This window comes from Phasianus colchicus, chromosome 7 (genome assembly GCF_987193195.1).
Source record: "Phasianus colchicus chromosome 7, bPhaCol1.hap1.1, whole genome shotgun sequence".
Lineage (NCBI taxonomy): Eukaryota > Metazoa > Chordata > Aves > Galliformes > Phasianidae > Phasianus > Phasianus colchicus.
The window spans coordinates 5,802,987-5,825,565 of NC_143442.1; the positions used below are offsets into that span (position 1 = coordinate 5,802,987).

The 22,579-nt window shown below is 39.7% G+C and overlaps 1 protein-coding gene across 16 annotated transcripts in view; it reads right to left on the reverse strand.

Moving 5' to 3' along the window:
* THSD7B (thrombospondin type 1 domain containing 7B) overlaps positions 1–22,579 on the reverse strand; it is a 291,273-nt gene that overhangs the window by 53,191 nt on the left and 215,503 nt on the right. For all 16 annotated transcript variants that reach the window (XM_090143541.1, XM_090143539.1, XM_090143548.1 and 13 more), the window contains one exon: positions 19,758–19,936. In XM_090143541.1, coding sequence (XP_089999667.1) covers positions 19,758–19,936 — 179 coding nt within the window. The remainder of the gene's footprint in view (positions 1–19,757; positions 19,937–22,579) is intronic.

Below are 22,579 nucleotides of genomic sequence, written 5' to 3' on the forward strand. Positions count from 1 at the left end.
AAAACTGGATCTAGAACATTTTAATGACAAGAGAATAACAATTACAGACCTTCGAGCTACTTTGTATGCTGGGCAGGTACAGTTTGGATTACAGACTTCTGCATATGAACTTGGTTTTTGATTTGGATGCTTTAAGTTGTGATTTCTAGGACATATCCTACTGCACCTTCTCGTGCACTTTATATTGCAGTTATTGAACTACTCCTCTATCTCCATCTCTAGTCCTTCAGCTTTGATTTATTTATGGAAAACTTCTTTTTTAATTAAAGTTCCTAAAACTTGCTGCCAAGGACTTTCAAATTCAAGGATTTGATTTAAGCTACCAGAAAAGAGGCATTCAAGATCGTGTTAGGATCCTGGTTTCTTCCTTTCAACACTAAAGGGCAATTATATCTCTGTAATAGTTTTGCTGAGTATTAAAGGCAGCGATTATTATGGGGGCATTTTAACTATCTGAACATTAAAAACTTAAATGCACTAATCATAATTCCACTGCCATATTAAAACATCACATGAGTGGAGCAGGAGCAGCATTAAAGCTAAAGCAATAGTCATTAATCAGTATTTAAAATAAGACTGTTGCCAAATTATCTCTTAGGTTTAATTTTCTTGAGCTGTATCATCCCATAGAGAGAAGTCAGGAGTATAACCTGACATATTACTGTTCTTCAGAAGATTATTCCTCCACTGGCAATTGCTCACCTGCATGAGCTGGCCCCCGCAACAGCGCTAGAGCTGCTCCTCCAGCTTACAGAGGAGATCTGCAGAGGCACAAATGTCAAATTAAATACCCATCCGCCTTCAGAGCCAGCCCAAGGCTGCTCAGTAATGTAGGCAAAATTGAATGCGTTATTTTGGTCCAGCTCTACAGGCTGCAAAATTGAATTTGGTGGCAGCAGCAGAGAGACCCTCGAGAGGGCACAGAGCCCAACAGCAGCTAGAAGAGGTTCAGGAGGTGAAGGTGAAAGGAGGGGAACCACTGTATTTTAGAGGGCACAGATTTGGGACAGCTGTAGGAAGAGCCTACTCATTCTTATGTGAACCTTGCCCAGCTCAGGGAATGCCACAATTTCCCACCCACATCTGAAAGATGGTAACTTCTTTTTTCCTGCCTCCCTGCAAACACTTCTTGAAGAGGAATTTCTGTCTGTTAAGACAGGAGGAGTGCATCACTGCCTGCCAGAGCACACTCCAGCATGGGAACTGCCCCAGCAGCCACCAGGTGCCACCCAAAATTACAGTCCTAGATTGGCTGGCAAGGGAGAAGGATGTGCACTACCTGCCTCCAGATGCAGTGCTCCTGCCAGAAAGTGACTGGGGATCCCCATGTAGTATCAAAAGCTTGATGTACAAACAAGGAACAAATAGCTGGTCTCTAATTCAAAGATGTCACAAGTTATTTTATATATATTGCACCAAAGAAAGACTACATGGGAGCTAGCTGACTCTTTGCTATGCCTTTCATAAGTTTGCTCCCTCCACTTATCCTCCTTTTTATGGGGCACTGGAGAGCCATCTCTCAGCTCTCCTGCTTTTCTTTCTTCCTATCTTGTCTGTGGCTAATTTTATCTCCCCCATGGCTTCAACTTCCATTTTAAACTAGCACTTACGCTGTCATATCTGAAGTGTTGCTCTCCAGCCAACACATTATTTTAGCCCTCTTGCTCTCACTTCAGTTGTCCCCACTTCGCTCTGTCAATGACACCAGCACAGAGCACTCATGACTGAACTTCTCTCATACTTCTCTTTATGTTGCCCTCCCTGGAATACTTAAATGGAATTAATATGAAATATCACCCCCCATTCCAGCTTTTAGTAGTTTCTCAAGATCCACTTTTACTGTGAGACTCACCTCTCCTCCTAAAGCCAGCCAGACGTGGCATCTAGGTTGTATCATTCTCCTCAATTTTGGAGAATTGAGATCTGCTGCTTTTCATACTTGCTATTTCAAAAATAACACTGCTAAAATACTGTAACCATCACATTATGCCTACTATTATTAACCTGTATGACCAAACTCTTTCAGCACTACTACCCTTTTCTTTACTTTTTGATCCTTTCCCATTGTTCTGTGATTTTATTTATTTTTACATTTGGTTGAATCTAATAGGAAACTACTTTTAGGAAGCAGATCTGTTTTATGTGTTTACACAGCAACTACCTCAGCTAAAGCATTACCATAAAACAGATGAGAAATAGTGCTAAGAGCTAGTTCCCTTCTTTAATCCATTTATCCTACCGTGCCTTCCAGTAGTCAAAATAAAGATATGTCCGTGGGACCCAGCAAAGAACCAAATTTACATAGGACGATAAGACATGAAACAGTTACAACCACAACTGCTTAAGGATAATTTAGCCTATTATCCCCTTCTGTGTTATGTTGATGTGTTTGGGCTATTTGTAGCAGCTGATGCACAGGAAAAAAAAAAAGCATTTTATGTGACAAACAGAGGAACACTGCGCTAATTTGGAAGAGTCATGAAGAATAAAAAGAATTACAAATTAAAAAGGAGAAGAGAATGCAGTTGTTCAGGGGATCTGGATACTTATGATATTTGTACTGGGACCAAAACTATTCTTTTTAAAAAGCTGTGATTGTCACATATCATACAAATGGCTTCATTTCAGCCCAAACCAGCCTACAAGAAATGAATCCAAGGGGGCAGTCTTTACTTAGACTCCATGCTCATTAGTCTTCTAGATAAACCAATCTGATCTGATTGGATTTTCTCATCTGTTAGGAAGCACATCTGTAGCTCAGAAAGATCTTCGTAAGTGTGGTCTCTCCTGCTTCAAACTTGTTATCCATTATGGAGCATGCACCTCGTGAATGTCATTGCTATTTAGCAATGAAGCCCTGCCCGAGTACAGCTAAAGTTTAGTCTAAGAGAGTACCACCAAGTGACTAGAATGTAAAATGAGCACCTGAGGTAGGAGTCAAATGTAACAATGGCAGATAACTTGCCAGTTGAGTGCACTTGAGACACACAAAGACAGAATAGAGACTCTTCCATGATATTGGCCATTTTGTACTACTCTGTGGCCACACATTCCCAAACAAGTCTGTCAAGCCTGACCTTCCAATGTTCAGCACCTTGAGGGCTAAATGGGAAAAAAAAAATAATGACCATAGCGTTTTACAACAGATCCTCTTTCCTAGATTTGCCCTATTTATAAATAAAGACCTTTTAGCAAACTATTTTGTGTGGGTCTATATCTTACTTGTCTGAACTCACAGATAGCATGCCTGAAGGTGAACATTTCCAGGGGGCAAACAGGATAAACCAATGACTGAAAGTTATTCTCAAACTTCTCTATGCTAATAAAAATCATCACATATTTCTTCTTGTTTGCTATAAACTATATCCAGTAATAGCACCCAGACCATTAACTTGTAAAGTTCCTTTTCCCACATTACACTAGTGCCTCATTTTATCTATGACCTCCTGGCTGCTATCATGCATTCTTATTTATTTTTCATGTGAACTAACATTCACAGAGCTTATTTAATTACAAGGTGAAAAACCTCCCTCATCAAACACCAATTGCCAACATCTCTACATTTCCACACGATGATATATGCAGCTGAATTCTTAAACTTATGTATAATTTAAGGCTAAGGAGTGGAAAGGTTGAATATTGAGTATAAGCAAACGCGTGGTAGAAGGAATACATGATGATAGAGAGAGGTGTTAACATTTACTGGTGGAAGTTTTGGGTGATGCCAAGAGTTCTGCAGGTCACCCAAATGAACATCACTAAATGACCTGAAACCTAAAACTCCTCTCTCAGAAAGAGGAGAAGAAGGGGAAGGCAGGGTTTGAGAAGCCCTAGACAGGTGTGTTGGGATTCTCGTTGTTACCAAAGAGGAACTGCTACACACTTTACTCTTGATGACTGCACCTCTACAAGTCTCATAGGAAATAACAGACCCTTCCAAAAGGACAAAAATGCAAGATGACACATGGCTTGAAAAATCTTTTGTCTAAGGACCTGTGACAGCAACAGTGATTCTGTTGTGATGATGCTGTTGGGGAAAATGACACAGACCTGTATCTTATACAGATATATTTACTAACAAGATTACTCATTTAATCAGGAACAAAAGCTGATGATAACATTAGATCCAAACATTCCTAAAAGCAGTTACTGACAAGTTAATTCAGTGTTAATCAAAACTGGAAGGTGGTGGATTTCAGTTTCATTTTTGATAAAAAAAGAGGAATAAAATTACTGGTTCTAGAAAGAAAATTGAAGTATGTGTTCATATGCTGATTCCAAAGCAAAGTAGTCACAGCAGATTGTAGATCCCTTAGAAAAGGCATTTTCCATCCACATATTGGTTTCCAAAGGCAACTTGTACATAGAGAGGGAACCAGCCAGGGAAGTCAGCTAATAAAGAGGTTGAGTGATCCGCCTGGAGAAGACAACAGACGTTTTTCAAGTCAAAGATGCCAATACTTACAGCGACTCATATCTCAAGTAAGAAAAAGCTAGAGGGCAGCAAGCCAGGCCTCACCAGTCAATCAGATGAATGGACAGAGATAGTCCAGCAGGGATAACAGTGTTCACATGAGCTGAAGAAAGCATCAGAACTCAGCAAGAGGCAGTTACCAAAACCAACCCAGGAAATACTAACACACACAACAAAAGCTGTGTTGGCTGCATGAAGAGATGACCTGCAAAGAGAGGAACCACTACACAGTGAAGATGGAGTACAGATTAGACAGTATACAAATTCCAAATTACATGAATATGTGCTTCAATTTTTATGATAGTCAGTGATGATAACCATGGAGAAACTACCCCAGTCAGGATAAAAGTATATCTAAAGAGCCCAAACGTGTACAAGAACTAAGCAATTTCCATGACGATTTGTGAAAGAACTGACATATGAGAAATCCCATGGGACAGCTAGTTTCAATGAATCAAGCGAGACAAGAATGATATCATGTGATCAGAAGTAATAAATGTCCTATCCATATTAAAAAAAAAAAATATCAGAGCAACTAAAACCTTTTATTCTATGCTTAGCAGTAGCAAGACTTTAGAGCAATTTTTATTATTCCTTCCTTAAAAGTCAGTGAAGCTGAGAGAACGTGGGGAAAAATACCACCTGGGTTTAATACAGGTGAGGCACAGAAGACTAATCTGATACCATTCTTAGAGACGAAAACTTCCTTTCTGGACAAAGGAAATGAAACAGGTCTTGGCTGCCTGATTTTAGCAAAGCTTACCACAGCACTTAAATTGAAGAAGATGGGGGTTAGTACAAAAAATTTAACTTGGCATGACAGTGCTAGAGGTAGGAGAGTAGCAATGATATTAAATGGGAAATGTCGGGCTGCAAGGAAGTTATTAGCATCACTGCCAAAGGACTGGTCTTAAAGCCAATCTTAATATTTCACCAAGTATGCCAGCACACAAACAGCTACAGTCCTGCTGATGGTTTACTGATGAAGCTAAGTGCCATCTTAAGACAGAGAGATCTGGAACAGTGTGAAGGAAGAGTGGCTTGATGCCTGGATTGGGCAGCAGAGAGAGGCTGTGATTCACTACAAAGATCGTGTGTTTGGGGACTAATAGCAACAACAACAAAATCTGCTACACCCTCAGAGGTCAGCCTGGGGAAAATGCATCCAGATAGAATGCTGGATGAAACAGTTCGTGACGTGGCCACAAAATAAAGAAGAAAATGCAGGGCAGGAAGGCATTCTCTTAGAATTTCCCTACAACACAGGATGCAATTACTGGTGTAGATCTACTGCTAAGATCCTCAGTTGTCTACTGCGTGCAGATCTGTGCACTTACTTTCTCAAAACACGCAGGCAGAAACAACTGCAGAAGAGAAATATCGGGTTGTGAGGATGAAGCTCCCACCTTCAGAAGAGGCTGGAAGGGTTCGGTGTCTGGAGACTGTGAGCTGCAAGGGATGGATCTGATGATGAGAGAAGAGAGCTGTTTTTTCCCCAAAACACCTGCAGGGCAGTAAAATACCAGAGAGCAGAGCTTTTGCTACTAATGGAAACTTCAGCAGAGACAAGACAGAAAAAACACCCATCCATTCAGCCTGGGAATGACAAGGTTGTTAAATAAGAGAGGATGGATCAGAGTTTTCACTGGAGTAATGCAGACAATCTGCTTAATGCCAAAGCAGACTACAATAACATTTTCAGCTGCCGATACAGCCTGCAAATTCTCTGAATACGGCAGAGAAAGGAGCTCTGTGTCTCATGAAAACAGGATGCTTTTCCTGGGTGCATTTCCTGGGTGAAGCTGGAAAACTGCAGTGCAACAGTGCTGCACCTCCCCTCTCCCAGGGGGGATCCGACATTAAATTTCTTGCAAACGTTCAATTAGAGGAGTGAACCAAACAGACAATTATCTTGATGAAACCTTGAATTAAATGCAAATTAAATTCTAGACCACTGAAAATTTGACCTTTGGCTAGAAGGAGGTAATGAATTGGGTTTCGTCTTTAGCACTTAACAACTGGGTTTAGGTAGTTCTGTGATATCAAAGAAAAGATAAACTGGCTTAAGCAATGACTAATGTAAAATGATTAAAATAAGCCTTTTTTTTTTTTTTTTTTCAGCTTGTTCCAAAATGTAATTCTAAAAAGGATACCTGTTCTTTGTAACTGCCTCTAGGCCAAAAATGCTTCCTCCTTTCCCAGCAGTGCAGCACTGAGTGCCAGGAGCCAGCACAGCTGCTGCTCAGGCCCCCAGCAAGGCTGCCTGCCTTCAATACTGTTGTTAGGAATATTAATCAATTTCATTTAGTGGAAACAGGGGGGAAAAGTTATTATTTAATGGAAGAATTCCCCTCCATTCTTCTTACAAACTGTTTAAAATAATTAAAATCATCAATTATAAAATTAGATTTTTCTTCATTTCATTAGTTTTTTCTTTAATTACTTTTTGTAATTTCATTAACCTTATACACATGAAATGTAACAATAAAAGCCAGCAAGTTTTGCCTGGTAACACTGAAAACTGGAGGCCTTTTCTAAGCATTTAACTTACACACTCCAACCAATATACCTCAATTAAAACAAACTAAAATAAAGTTTCTACCACTGAACTTAATGAAGGGATACCCCTGTACCTAACTTCAGTTTAAGCAAATAGCTGAAATGTAAAGCACAGACCTCTGACAAAACTTGTATGTGACAGAATAGAGATATGTTATCTCTGGGTTCACTCAGTTCCTGTGGCTGTCCTGGGAAGCAGGGAAGCACCCCATCCTGAGGTGCCTGCAATACAATCAGGCAGCATTTTACACGTACCTGACTTTGACAGACTCCAAACTTTTGTATTCTTCTCACAACAGCCACAATCTTTTTAAAGTAACAAATGTTCCCTATTTCACCATTTCAAATATATTGCAATAGTGCTGCAAATGCTGCTGGACCAATTTCAGGGAAGCATGTGGAGACTGATTGCTCCCTTTCATTGATAAATATCCATTTGAGCCAAAAAAACTACCCTACCATTTTTAGAGTCAAACTTCATCTGTTATGCAGTCTGCAACTAGAGCATGATCCAGCAAAACAAGTGCAAGGGTAGGATGTGGAACAAGAGGCCAATCTACGGGGAGGCCACTCAACGGGTGTTATGTATGGCTTGGATCAAAGGGTCCACCTCCACCAAACACACAGACAAAAGGGGAACCCTGAGTACATGAACGCTGCTTTCTAAAAACCAGGGCCAGCCATGGGGGCTTTCAAAGTTAATTGGAATTTGCCTTTATTCAATTAAACAATGGGAATTTGGCCAGCGACGATAGGGCTAACATTTGGTTGGAGCAATACAGCCATCACTGGTGGTATGCTACATTACTGCTACGGGGTGAGGAAAAGAAAGGAAATTAAGCTTAAAAAGTATTTCTCCTCCTCTGGCTGGGTTTAATTTCCGTAGTTAGCATGAAAATCCAACCTGCACTTAGAGTTTCCTGCGTGATACGCTGCGATGCTGAAAATGCTGCTGTTTGCACACAGCTCCAGAGAGGATGTTTACTCTACAAAAATTAAGACACCAGAACGCTGATGAAAATCTGTGAGTCATTTATCAAACACTGACCTGAAATGAATATTAAGAAAAGCCTCTTTTATATGCAAATGTTTAATCTGATCAAGGTTAATCATCGCTTTTCTTCCTCGGGACTGATGAGCTGTGTACGTAGTACACGCTGCAAGATACAGTCTCCCATCTCTCACTCTTAAAAACTACTTGTTTTGTCAATGGTTGCTTTGGGAACGTGAGGGATAGAAAATTAATCTTTTCTTATTATTTTACTCACCTGTGAGACTATCCATGAAGCCCATTTTGTCTGCCCACCTGCTGCTCGCTCAAGTAATGCCTGCTTTACACAGACCAAGTACCTCCATTCTCTCAACAAGACAAACTCAAAGTATAATTGATTTCTCCAATGGATTTTCTAATGAATATCTATTGCTACTCTAGTTGCTAAAGTACTCGCTGATGTTTGTGTTCCAACAAATATAAATCTGCTCATTTACCATCCAGCTTTACAACCCAGCTATTAGTTGGGGGAAAGCCACGTGAAAGGAAAAAACAAACACCCATGCATTTGCAAATGTTACTCTCCAAACGTGCAGTCTGATCTGAGCACTGGCTCTCATCCCCTTTTGCCACTTGTAGAAGTAAATCGCTGCGCCCTGCAGCAGACATGCATGAGATGTGAGCCTTCCTACAAAGCAATGTCACTACACCCTGTACAGCAAATTCTAACTACGTGACACTCTGAAGCAAAACACCATTTAAAGTGTTGTTTTGCTGAGACTGGAGCATTATCAAAAATATATATTCTGTTAACCAAAATAGGCCTAGACATAGATTTACATTAAAATCTGCAGTTACAATTTAGATTGAAAGTTAGGATTTAAGTTCTCACAAAGGAGGGTATACATAAGACAGGTAAAAATTTGGCTTGCATGTTTTGATTCAGGTCCAGATCTTTGGTTACAAAGAAGAAATTCCTTGAAAACCGCATTAATAGCAGCGAAGATACTACTGTGCTGCCAAGAGAATGATTTACACACACAAATCTATATGCCAGATGGCCACTTGTGAGTAAACTGAATCCAAATTAAAGGAACAGATTGGATTTATTTTAAGACATTTTGGAAATGTGTACACTCACATAGGCCAGCTTGTCAGACCCGCTGATCGCTAAGCGCTCCCAACCACATCAAACCCAACTTTCTGAGGTGCCTCAGGGAAGTCAGCTGAATGCCCACACTGTGTGAAAACCTGGACCTGGGAGCCCAGGGCTCCTCACAATCAGGCTGAAGTAGGAGGTGCACAGAACTCCCACTGGAAATCAGGGAAGCTGAAGGTGTTTCACACTTTGTAGGCTTGAGCCCCAGCACATCACTGCAGGTGGCTGAAAAGCCCATATCCCATGTATCACATACTGCATTGCCTAAGAGCATTAGCAAATGCATATTTATTATTTTCACCAGTAATAAGACATTCTAAAAGAAGAATCTGACTAGATTTCCAGTACTTTTCAAAGCTTTACTTAGAAGAGACTGCTAAACCTCACTATTTTTCAACATTACTCTTTTTACTCTGACTTTTCAGAACATTAATGAAAATATACTTATGCCTGGTAGCTGACTAGAAAGTTCACGAACCACTTAATATCACTTACTTAGAGAAAGAAAAATTCTCATCTTTATTTAGTAGTCATAATTTAAAACTAACTTCTTAGAGAGTCGAGGACACCGAGACTGAACAGATGTCAGAATAAATTCCTGATGCAGATTGACCAGCAGAGCTGACAGCTAGCATTCAGTCTAGCTTTTTTAATTGCCAAAGTTCATACTAATTAATAATAATTCTATTCTCAAAGAAGGAGATTCAGACTTTAAAATCGAGTTAAGAGAAGTTCATTAAAGACACACCACGCATACAGCAGAGGTGTGTTACTGGAGGAACCCCAGTGATGTTCAACACAGCACTGGCAGCTGGAACCAGGGGAAGCTTTCCCCATCCATCCAAAGTCATCACAAGAAACACAAACCACAGCAAAGCGGAACCAACCAACAGAGGGCAGCTGACTCCCAGCTATAGGAAACTCCTATTTCTGCAAAACACCCTTGCCATCAATGAAATCCAAACTGACATCAAATTTTATGAAAAGCTGATGTGGAATCTGTACTAGCAAGTTTGGATACCAACATTCCCTCGAAATCCCAGAGCTCTCAGGATGAAATTGGCACATGCTTTCAACGTACAAAGATAACATTTGAGAATGAGGGAGCAAAACACAGCAAAATTCCAGTGGGGTGACTCCTCTGAAACACACAACTCAAAATCACTCGTAGGATTTTTTTTCAGATTTTGCAGAACTCCTCAAACTACCCATCTCTGCTCTACAAAAATCACATGATTTTTCATACTATACCAGTTCCTTAATACTGACTCTTATGGAAAAAAAAATCATGTCAGCTATGACCTTAATTAAGTGAAAAGTAATACCATAACCTGCCAACTAAAAAAAAATAAATCACCCAACGATCACACTAATATAGAACACTAAATTAAGACTCCATTAGAACATACATACCCATTTTAAGCATACTTTTTAAATTATTAAAGTGTAGCTAAAATCTGTTTACTGTGAAACCACGTTGTGTCTCAACCCCTTTAAAACTAATCCATGACTCTAACAAACACATGGACTATACTTGCTATTAAACTCTAATCAGTGCTACATAAGCTTTCTTAGGTGCAGTAACATTTAATTATCTTTGGTTCTGAGTTCAAATTCCAAACCCAATCTGGAGCATCTGAGACACATGTTGTGTGCCACATCTGTTAGTGAGCACGACGATTCACAGAATGCTCTCTCTGTAACATAATGCATCTTTCCTGGTTAAGTTAAAATATGGGAAATGGCTGACTCAAAAATAATATTAATTATATAAAGGATTAAAAGCCTTCATAACTTTTAATTAAGTAATATATCACAACAGACTACACAGGACTGCTGATTTATGCACTCCTTAAGTGAGAAGCAGTAAATAAAATTAGACAAGACAGAATATACATCTATATGCAGAAGAATCTACCCATTTGCATTTCATTAATACAAAAAAATCCACTTGTCTTCAGTTTTTCTATGGGTGGCTATAGCCTGCACACATTAAATGCAACACATTTATTTATAGCAGAAAGATGTCACGATCTTTACACCATCATAGAACCACGGGATATCCTGGGTTGGAAGGAACCCATAAGGTCAGTGCCTGCCCATCCGCTCCCTGTGAGAGCTGCAGCCACCATGAGCCCCCCCCCCCATCCTCCTCTGCCCTGGGGTGAAAAACCAAGGGAGCTCAGCTGCCTCTCACACACCCCTCCAGACCCTTCCCCATCTTCATAGCCCTCCTCTGGATGCTCTCTGTTAGTTTATGTCCTTCTGATACTGTCTCTCCCCATGAGATCTGCAGGTGCTGCTGGAGATGTGGACTAGGGGCAGGAAGGTATCCAGGTTCCTTCAACATCTGCACCCATGGCATCAGCCCAGAGGGCATTTCCACCCCAGCAGACGTAAAATCCTTCACTGGGAATGTTAATGTATGCTCCTTATCTTACACAGGCTCCACGCTGTGCTCTCCCAGAGAGCTGTATGTGCAGCTGCTTTCTTAGTGTGCTTGCTACAACAGGCACCCCAGGAGGCAGGGCCAGCCCTGCACAGCTGTATGATGAAGACAATATCTCCTTTCTTTCCCCCAAACCAACCTGTATGTGACCAGAATGAATTTCAACTTCTGGAAAACAGCTCTTCTAAACAACAGACCTCCCTGACACGGGGGTTGCCTCTGCAATCACTCAGAAAGCTGTAATTGGGCTTTAAAATCCAAAATCACAAAGTGCTTTATATTCCAGCTAGCAGTTTGGTAATGGTGATGATCCTGACGCTGTCACCTAAAAAAGATGTGAGATTCATGTATTCAGCTTGCAGTTCAAATGCACACATTTAGCTGGTGGAATCTCAGCACAATCCTTGCAGTCACGTGAAGAGATATCGGGACGAATACAGAAGGTTGTTCTCACTTTTATTCTGCCGTCTTGGAGGAGGAAACCAATTAAATAACATAAAAAGAAAATAAAATCAATTCCTGAATCTATCAATCAGCCACCCTGCATAAAGCAAAGCCAACTTTACACATGATATGGATATAAATTCTGGGAAATGGCCACAAGAAACGTCTGCACTAGGAAAAAATGTTAACACTTGTTAAGTATTAATCAATGATAACTGCTGTACATGGAACAACACAGCTATATTAAATACTGATGAAGGCAAGACCAGGGTTATTTTAAGGATCATAATGCAAGAGGTGTCTGAGCATTGCTGGGCTTCTCTGTAGCTCTGACAGATGATAACAGCATACAGCTTCTTGTTCATTCTCCCTGTTGGAATGGCAACTTCATTTCAAATTACTGTCTCTTATTCATAAAAGAGCCAGAATCTGTGAAGTCATACACTTAGTACAGAGGTAGGAACATTCTGCTCTGAAAGCTGGAATGCAGTCACAGCATGCAGGTGTGTCAGACCATCCTGAAGGAATCCCTTTGCTCTTGGAATAAAATCCAACAGCTGAATTTGCGTGGCCTTTAAACAGATAGGACAGATAGAACAGATAGAATCCTCTCTCGTTTTATATGAAAATTCAGTCCTTCTAAATGATGGTGCTGTCCACTAGAAAACCAAAAAAGTGACCAGAATCTTAATCATCAAACTGGAGGTGCACCCACAGCAGAGCAAGCCCAGAACAAGAAAGTATAGAGGCCTATATGAGACCCACTCTGCCTCCTGCTTAATGCACTCCTGTGTAATGCCAGTATCTTCTTGTGCTCCTACTTCAAAAAGTTTTGAGATCACTAAATGTCAGGTTCCACAGAATCATAAATTATTGTAATTAATTTCATTACTTGACTTGGAATCTATTTCAAAAGAAATTTCCATGCTCGTATCTTCTATTATAGCAAACACAGTTTTGCAATGAACAGAATACTATTCTGGAAATTTAATTTTGTACACAAAGACATTATAAAAGAGAGAGGACTATAGGGAAACACCTTTAACTTGCCAAAAACAAGTAAAGCCATACCTCTCTCTGTAATTCACTGTTTCTGGAGATGAAATTCATGATGCCACATAGCTGCGTTTTCACATCTTCGGGTGAAGACAGACCAACACCTTTTATTCTGAATATTGTTTGCATTGTTCAAATTAAAACAAAACCTACCTGTTTATTTTAACTGTTAACGCTGTATTTAACTTCCATAATGACTGCGAACCTAAAACTGAGAACAAATTCCACCACAACATTTTGTGGAAAAGAAATAGAAATGTTGTAAAATAAGAAAGGAGGGGGAAAAAAGCACCAAGATTAAATCTACTGCCAAGGAACAACTGAGGCATCAATCCTCTGTGTTCTTCTGCTCCTAAGACAAAGACAAGCAAGAGTAAGTTCAGTCTCGGTGCTAGCTGCTGTCACACTGATTTATGACACACAGCGCACGCTGCCCCTCCAACATGACATATTGTCCACAGGAGATTCAGCACAAACCAAACTTATTCCCTTAAAAACACTGCCCAAGACAATTTAACTCCAGTTTCTGAGGTGAAATGCTAATTCTTCGTCCACTGGGCAACCCAACCTCCCATGGCTGATTTTACATTTAATTCCGTCTCCTCTGGACAAAGCACTTTTGGTGCAACTCCCGTCTTTTACAACATTTTGCAGTATGCTGCTCTATTAAACAATCACTGTTTTCTTCAACAACAGAAATAGGAACTTTGTACTTCAATCAGAAATAATTATGGGGAAATTTTCAGTTCAAATTCAGTTCAGGCGCAAATGCATCAGTTACTTTTAGAGCAAAAAGTCCTGCTCTGACCCAAATTACATGAAGACATTGGTAGGGAATGTGGCAGGCAGAAAGATGTTGTTCCAGGAAGTTGCCAAATGGTTCAATTTTACAGGGATAAAGCTTGTCATGAATGGCAGTAGTGAAAATATGCTTATATGAGTCTTTCTTTGCCAGAAAACTTGTAGAAGAAATAAAAATCCAACGTGAAACTGGATACCAAATTATCATATGCTGGGAATTACAGTACATGCCACAGGTTATTATTCTGAAGGGTAGAATGGGAAATGGCTGTATTTTCTTTAGAAAAAGAAGCAGTATCCCTTCACAGGGTTGGTTTTTCAGACACTTTTCTAAGGAACCTGAGCCAGCAGCCATGCTGTACAGACCTGGCTTGGTACTTATGCACTTTCAATGAACTAAATTACAGCTGAGTACCAAAACTTTCAGACACAGCAAGAAACATGTAAAGTAACCACGAGGTTTTCACTATTTTTTGACACTGAATATACTCATACGTGATTGTAGCATGCAAAAAAAAAACCCCAAACCATAGAATTTTTATATGAAGAATTTTTAGAATTTTTATACTGTAAAAACACACTAGAATCAGAGGACAAATGTTTCCTATCTTGTAATTCCATCCTTTAATGCTGAGTGGGAGGAAATCTGATCTTCTGAAGGTAAAACTGAGGTTAAGGATAGGATTTTTGTATCCAGAAGTTATGTTTCTCACAAAGCAAACGAGCACTGGTAGAGCTGGAGGAAAATATAGGTCAGCTGTGTCTCCGTATGCCACAGCAAGGGATCATCCACAGTTGGTGTTACTGATACAGCAGCACGTGGCTGAGCTGGCATTATTGTATGGCTGCCTCCTGAGAAGTGTGACGTAGGGCCTTTCTGACAATTAGCAATCTATATTATAGAAGAAAACATTTATGCAGGAGCTATTAATAGATAATACATTATTAATCATATTCTCGAAGACCAATTTCTGACACCGACGTGCAAGGGGTATCATTGCCAGCAATGGAAGATGCTGGTTAACACCTAACTTCTAACATAGGAGCCTGACAGTTCTGAAAATGCTTCATGCACGCACATGTATAGATCAATATAAGCAGATGCATTCATGAAAGATACATTTATGCAAAGGAACAGTACAACTATTACACCAAAGTAAAACAAAATCATTCACAGACAGACAATCAAAATTAAGCGATTATTATTATTTGAATATTTCACTGTTAGGCAGGTGACATAAAGACAAACAAAAGAAGCTGTCAATATTTCATGCCAGCAGGTAAGGACTGGAATATAAATTGAAGGAAATAGAACAGGAGAAGCGCAGTAGTGCTGTATGTTGCCTCTTCAGAAACACTAATGTATACAGAATTACTGCTCTTCCCGAAAGCAGTTACCTACCTAAGTGAAAATGGATCTGTTTCATTACAGTGTCTTGTGATAAGATATGCTACGTTGCTCTTCCTTAGGCAGAGTTCTTCTGACACAGACTAAAGCTTGCAAGTTTAGAGCAGGGGCATTTTTGGATCACAGAAACTTAGCTTGCAAAACATGAGCCAAAAATTTGCCTCGAGAAACCACTATGAATGTAAATCAAACTTTAGTCTGTACACTGCTGTGTTGCTTATTTAAAACTTTTTTAGGAAATTAAGTGTGAAAAGCCCTGGAAGCATCTTAACAAAAGGCTGTTCCTGAACAAGCCTTTACTAAAACTGTATGTGGGTCACTCTGAAAGTAATGCCTCCTATTTATTCCTGTGGAAACTACAACAGACACAAAGAGTACAATTGGATAGAGCAAATCTCAGCTACGAAACACTATTTTTCAACATAGTCACCACCATTAGCTATGCATTTTTGTCAGTGATGAACAAGAGCCTGCATGCCAAGCTGCTAACAACCTGCCCCAGTGGAGGTTCTCACTTAGTATACTCCCTTTTCAAAGATAGCCAGGTCAAACTTTCCTGTTGTTTTTTTTTTTTGTTTTTTTTTTTGCTGTTGTTCTGACCTTTTATATCCCCTTGTCATAGATTAATGACTTGCATTTGCAGTATAATTTCTTCTTTCCTTTCAACTCAAGGCAGCTTCTTGGCCTGCATTGTACTGGACAAGTCATATCCTCACAAGCCATAAGTTAGCTTCATCTGTGACACCAGAATCCACCACCTCAGTCCCCCAGTCTCATTCACACCCATTTAACTTTACTCAGTGAAATACTCACACTGATCATATGCATTAACAGGACCTTACAGTCCTGCAGATAAAAGTGAATGTCTGACCTGAAAACATTTTTCTATCAGAGAACTATCCCAATCATTATTTGATATTGCAGGAGCCTGCAAACAAGACACATGCTTTAAAACAGGTTCCTCTCCCTATTTCTGATATAAAGAATTTCTGCATTCAAAACACAAATTTTCCATTTTAAGCCAAATTCTAACGGAGATTTTTCTGATAAATAACAATTGGGGCCAGGCTGCAGGTATTCCTCTAGCTGGGGCAATTCTCAGTCAGTTATTTCCACTGAAGAAGTGGGAAACAAAAATCTTTAATGTCTACCTTCATTCATCAAATCTGGTTCAAAGTATTTGAGAAGGGATGGGACCTTGACTGACAGCTGGATGTAATAAGAACAACACGTTCATTTTAAATAAAGTGGTAACATTAGACTCCAAATACTTTTGCTGCTTCAACAGATCCAGCACGTACAGAGTGAGCAAACTGCATGCTGTGCTATCTGTCCTTTAGCAGGACCAGGTAGAAGCAGGAAAAGGAAGAAGGAAAACGAGGGAAAACCTTGACAAGAATATATATTAGAGCAATCAATAGAAAGGTAATCCCTGGAAAACCAAGAGTTTTAAAATAAAAAGCATTTTTCTTCTAGTAATCCTAAAAACCTACAAGAGAATATTCAAGCAATAAACCCACCATAACTCATATTTAACCTTTAGTCAGGTAGAACTACATATTAAATAGCTTAGCAACTGCATGCTGTGTCAGTGCATTCAAATAACAGCAGATACAGAAAAAAGTAAAACTACACCTTTTTTAACATGCATTACACAGCCAAGAACATCTGCCAGCTGACCCCGTAATCCAATCGCCTGTTCAGAAGCAATCACAGCCTTAGATAAGAGCTGCACAGTTTCAACATGCAACGCTCATTTTCTTTAAAAGATGTAGTAAAATGCAAGCAACTAACACTTAAACAATCATCAAACATTTAGGAGCATAAACTCCATGAAATATCATGCAGGAATACGTCATTATCTCAGTGTCTGTATAAATATATTAACTCAACTACATTTATGCTAAAAAGTTGTGCTCTAAAGAGACCAGAAAAACTGCACTACCATGATTGAACTGATTCTAGGAGGACAGTCTTCTATAAAAAGGTTTAAGTGATTCAGTAATTATTTGCATCAGTCAAATAAATTGTTTTGATTTGCGAATTGTCCTCTGCTCCAAAGCAGTAACTTTGCTGAAATACCAGAGCTGGCAGAGCCCCTCCACGGTGAGAAATGGTAAAAAGAAAACTGCTGGGCTGTTGTTTCAATTATGTTCTCTGTACTTAAATTTATGCCAAATACCTGAAAGGCACTGGGGAGACAAAAAAGACATACAAGGGGCCACCAAGAAGCCTAGAAAACAACTTTCACAAGAAGAGAGATAAAAGATTATTTGGCTGAATAAGAAAAAACACAAACTGAACACGGGTTTTAATTATACAATACTGGAAAATGGAGGGTTCTACAAAGTAAAAGATTAAGCAGTAACAAGACCCAAGCTCAGGAGCAATAATTTTAAAGGGATAACGAAAAATAGTGGAGGAGATAATAAGAGAAATCTGCTGGCACCTACAGGAGTTTATTCTTGGTTTTCAGTTGTCTTAAGGTCTTCATCAAAGCATAGAACACAATACAACATTGTCACCAGATAAAGATAAGGAAAATCCTCGCACCAAGGTGACCTAGCTTTCTCATGTCTGATATCAAAGAACTGTACTGTACTGCAGGTATTTAAACCAGATTATATGATTATGCAAAAAATAATTAGGAAGTCATATATTAACATGTGCAGAATTCTGTAGCGTTTCGCTTTAGGCTTTAAACACTGTTCACATCAGAGAAAAAAGAAGACAATCCCTCCCTATACTGGATTAAAGACATGTGTTCAGCTTAGCTGAACATCAGTGCAGCCAGCTAATTCAGTTTGCCATCTGGGCAGAGAACTTCTTCGTGCTGCAATGCCTAAGGAGTTCAGCACTTTTAAATCACTGCTGGAAGCAAAGTCCAGTGGGTGCAGAGCAAGGCTCCATTAGTGCTCAAAGAAGTAGGAAGCACACGTGAAGCCAATGAAGAGAAACACACACACCTGCTTATGTGTACGTACACATACATACATATACATGAAGTCTTATCTTCCTGGGAAAGAGGCAAAAAAGCACCAACTACCTTTATATTACCACCAGCTGTAATGCTTTGCAAGCACCATACAGCAATAAATCTTACAAAGACATAAATTCCCAATTTAGACAATTTTTTTCCTTCAATATCTTCCAGAAGGGTTTTGAAATTAGTACATTTAATGTGTGTGGGGATAGGCAACACTTTATAGCAACGTTACCTTTCATCAGAAGTTGTCTGCTGTGTCTATGGGTAACAATCCTGGTACTTTTTCATTACAAAGGAGCTTATTATTACCAAACAACTTATTGTGGGAATTCATTTTGCCTCTTTGGTGACCTCTCTGATCTACTAAGAAAAGCACTGAGGTATGAACAACACGCACTTTGTTGCAGTTTTATGTTTTCTTCTTGTTAGGCTACTGCCTATGAATTCCAAACAGTGATATGCAAAAGAAGAAGCATTTAACAAGTTTCTAAAACCAGTAAAAATAAACTGTGAGGAAAACGACATGAGTTGAGAATCAGGTGGTAGAAGTGGTGCTGCTTCCCAGGACAAAGCTGTGGCAGTGACTGCACAGTGAACAACATGATCCAGCAGCTCTAGCACCTGCAAGCTGCTGCACAAATACATCTTTGCTGTTAAAAGTCCTTCTACACATATTATGCAACACATTTTTCATATATATATTTCTACACACTCCGCAAATTATACATATATATATCAAGTCCCTTTGGCATGACAGTTTCCATCCTATTAATTAATTTTCATAGTTGAATTTGAAAGCAGTAAAGAACAGGCTTAACTATATAGTGCTTCATCAGTGTTAATTAGCATTACAAAATAATCAGTAAATGTAGGAAACCTCTATTGGCTTTCTAGATATACATATAGCACTAAAAAGCATTTAAATAGATGCTGATTTTTCTTAAGAGTAGCAATTTAAAGACCATTTTCCTCTAATGGGACACTTCAATATTGAATATACAGAGATTAATGTTGAAGGGAACTTGTGTCGAAGGGAAAAGCATAGCAGTGTATATTTAACAAATGCATGTTTCTGCAGCTATCATCGTTATAGAGAGAATTAAAGATTTTTAAAACATCCATGATGCCTGAGCTCTCTGATATTTATATGCCATCCAGGTGAGAGTATTTGTCCAGAGCTTCCTGTGCTCTGGGAGATAAAAATTGTTTTTACATAAGAAATACAGTGTCTCAGGTCACGTTCTGCTGTGACGTGAGCATCTTTCCCTCAATCCTCAAGAAGTTCTAGCATTGCCCATGAAACTCAAAACAAAGCCAGACCCCTGAGATTACTCCTATTTCTAATTGCAATACCAGCTCGCTACCTAATGATCCCAATTAAAACTGCTACGAGCACAGTGAGATTTCTGTTGGTGATTTAACACACTCACCTGATTCTTGAGATCCAGTTTCGGGCAGGGGCGACCTCCATTGTAGGGCTTCTCCTTCAGCCATTTGGATCTGACTTTCATCCCTGTCCCACAGGAAGAGCTGCAGGGGCTCCAGCTGGACCAATCACTTAATTTGCAATCAAATGGGCAAGGAACCGTGCAAGATTCTTCAATGTAACCTACACCAAAGATTGAAGACAGAGGTTTTATAATCACTCCAACTCATGAACTCCGATCCTCTAATGGCTCTCTGCAATCTGTATAATCAACTTCAAATGAGGACTTCTTAAAGAGAAGAAGTCTGGCTGCCCGACAGCACTTTCCCAATGCAAAATTATCATATTATTTGCAAAGAACAGCAGTGACTAAAACCAGTTTCTTGGTTTAGCCCAATGATCACTAGCATGGCCGTGATAAAATGGACTGCTGTAAAGAATGCACACTGACAAGAAGTAACCCATGTGAAGCAGGCAGTCAACAACTATCCACGCTGTAAGAATCTGGACATCACATACTCTGGAGATCTAAGTGCACTACTGAATTTTGTGATCCTCTGAAGCACAAGTTCTGCATCTACGTGGGACGTCTTCCTGGGAGAAGCAAAGGAAACATATGGTCTCATCTTTCTTCTGGTAGTTCTCATACATCTCTCCAACTGCTTTGACCACTCTGTATTTCATAAGAGACATACAAAAACTTTGCTTTCACCTTCTGCCACCTTAAAGTGCTTCCAGGATCACCTTCTCAAATCAGAATTCCGGACAGCTGCAGGTGCAGCACCTTACTGAATCAAAACCCAATAGGGTTTCTCAGGACCAGGCCAGGGTTCCTCTTCACATACCCAGCCCCACAGGGAAGAGAGATTTTGTAAAGCACACTCAAAGGGTGCCTGAGCCCTCGGGGTCTCCAGGAATGCCTGGCCACAGCCCTTGGCCAAGATGTGGACAAGCTCCTGCACATCCCTGCTCACTGTGCTATGTTCATTCTCAAGTTTCCATTAACTGGTTGACATGATTCTAAGCGCTACTAGATTTAAACAAAAAAGAGATTTCATGTTCAGCCACAAAAGTTGGTGGCTGCTAGGATCAGCCCTTATTACAGAAGGCTTAAGTCCTCTGACAGCTCTGGTAATTAAAGTAATGGAAAGAAAAGAATTTCATCCCTACCGTATTTCTGACGTTACTCATTTTTATGTCCTTTCTGTTTGGTTTTCAGCCTCTAACCCTCCCTATGTAAGCCATATCTACAGAATACTAAATTAGCTGATTTAATTATGCTCTTAAGAAGGATTTCTCCACTCTCTATCAAGGCGACAGTCACCACAGCAGGATAAAGCACAAAAATATGTAATAAATAAAAAAGGAGAAGCAGCTTCCCTCCCAAACCTCTGGAAAGAGCCCCAAACAGCCAGGAAACACTGAAGCTGAGGCAGGGAGATTAGTCGTGCCCAGCAGCCGGATTTACCGGCTCTGCTGCATCCAAACCTGCTACTGACTCCAAACCAGGACTGTGCTGCATCCTGAGCATCGATCCACAGCAGCAGCACGAGGATGCTCTCCTCGTTTCACTGTGGAGAAACAGCTTTCAGACTTGGTTAGGCATCCCCCACCTAGAAAATATCCTCCAGCTAGCAGCACAAGAAACACTGACACTGTTTTAGTGAACAGTCCCTTAAAAATTCCTGAAAACAACAGCAGTTCCCTCCTTCAGCTCAATGATGCTCTGTTTCTTTGGCTTCATGTGGCATTCTCCTCTCTCTGTCTCAGCACGGCCATCCCAGCAGTCTGACGGCTGCTATCATTTCCACCAGCAGCTCCTGCTGTAACTCTTTCCTAAAGCTGCCCAGTTGTCCTTGTGCAGCATGCGATGTTTCACTTTGCTCCTGCTTATCTCTGTGTGCTGCATTCCCTTTTCATCTGCAGTTTCAGAGTCACTAGCATTAGCTATCTTGATTATTTCCTACCTAATCCATGGCAGTGGTGATCATGTTTGGGGTATTTTAACTTTGCATGCTTTGTGTCATCTAGCTCAGATTACACCCATGCACGCACACATAAAACACTTCCACAACAGACTCACTTGCTATCCAAAATGAAACTCCCAGCTTTCTCACTAATATTCTACTCAACCTGCTTAGGTTGTCACTCAAAGCGGTTCATAACATGTTATGATAAGTAAAAGAAATTTCCTCATGATAGATTTATGAGCAGCATTTCTTAGGCAGTTCTTCAAAGAGCTCTGTACCACCACATTCCTTGGGCTGTATGACAGCCTGGGTAATTAACTCTTAACAGAAACAAAGAAAGTGCCTTGTTTAAAAGGAGGGTTAGACAGAGAGGTTATCAGCTTATCAGCAAAGGCAAAATGGGATAAGCCTTCTGATAGTTCAAGACTTACCTCTACAATAAAAAGAAATAAAATAAAAAATAGGAAAGTAAGAAAGAGAAAGAAAAAGTTTTAATAAACAAAACTAAAGAAATCTGTTCCACTTCATTGTAGGGAAGTGCTGTGGGGATCCCTCAGCAAAATGAAGGTTTTGCTAAGAGACCAACTTACTGCAGTTTGAGTTTCCTCATCCACATATATAAATTAAATAAAGAATAAATAAAAAATAGCAAGCTAATAGAGCAGTAAATTACCTTAATGTCCAAAAGAAACAGATGTTCCATATTAAACAATGGTTAAAAAAAAAAAAAAAAACAGAATGGGAATATAACCTTTTTTCAAGACCTTCTCACAAACTGTCATTATATCTTCCATCAAGTCCTTGAGTTTTATCCTGTGCTGAGATTCCCATCATCAAAGATTTCATTCAATAACAA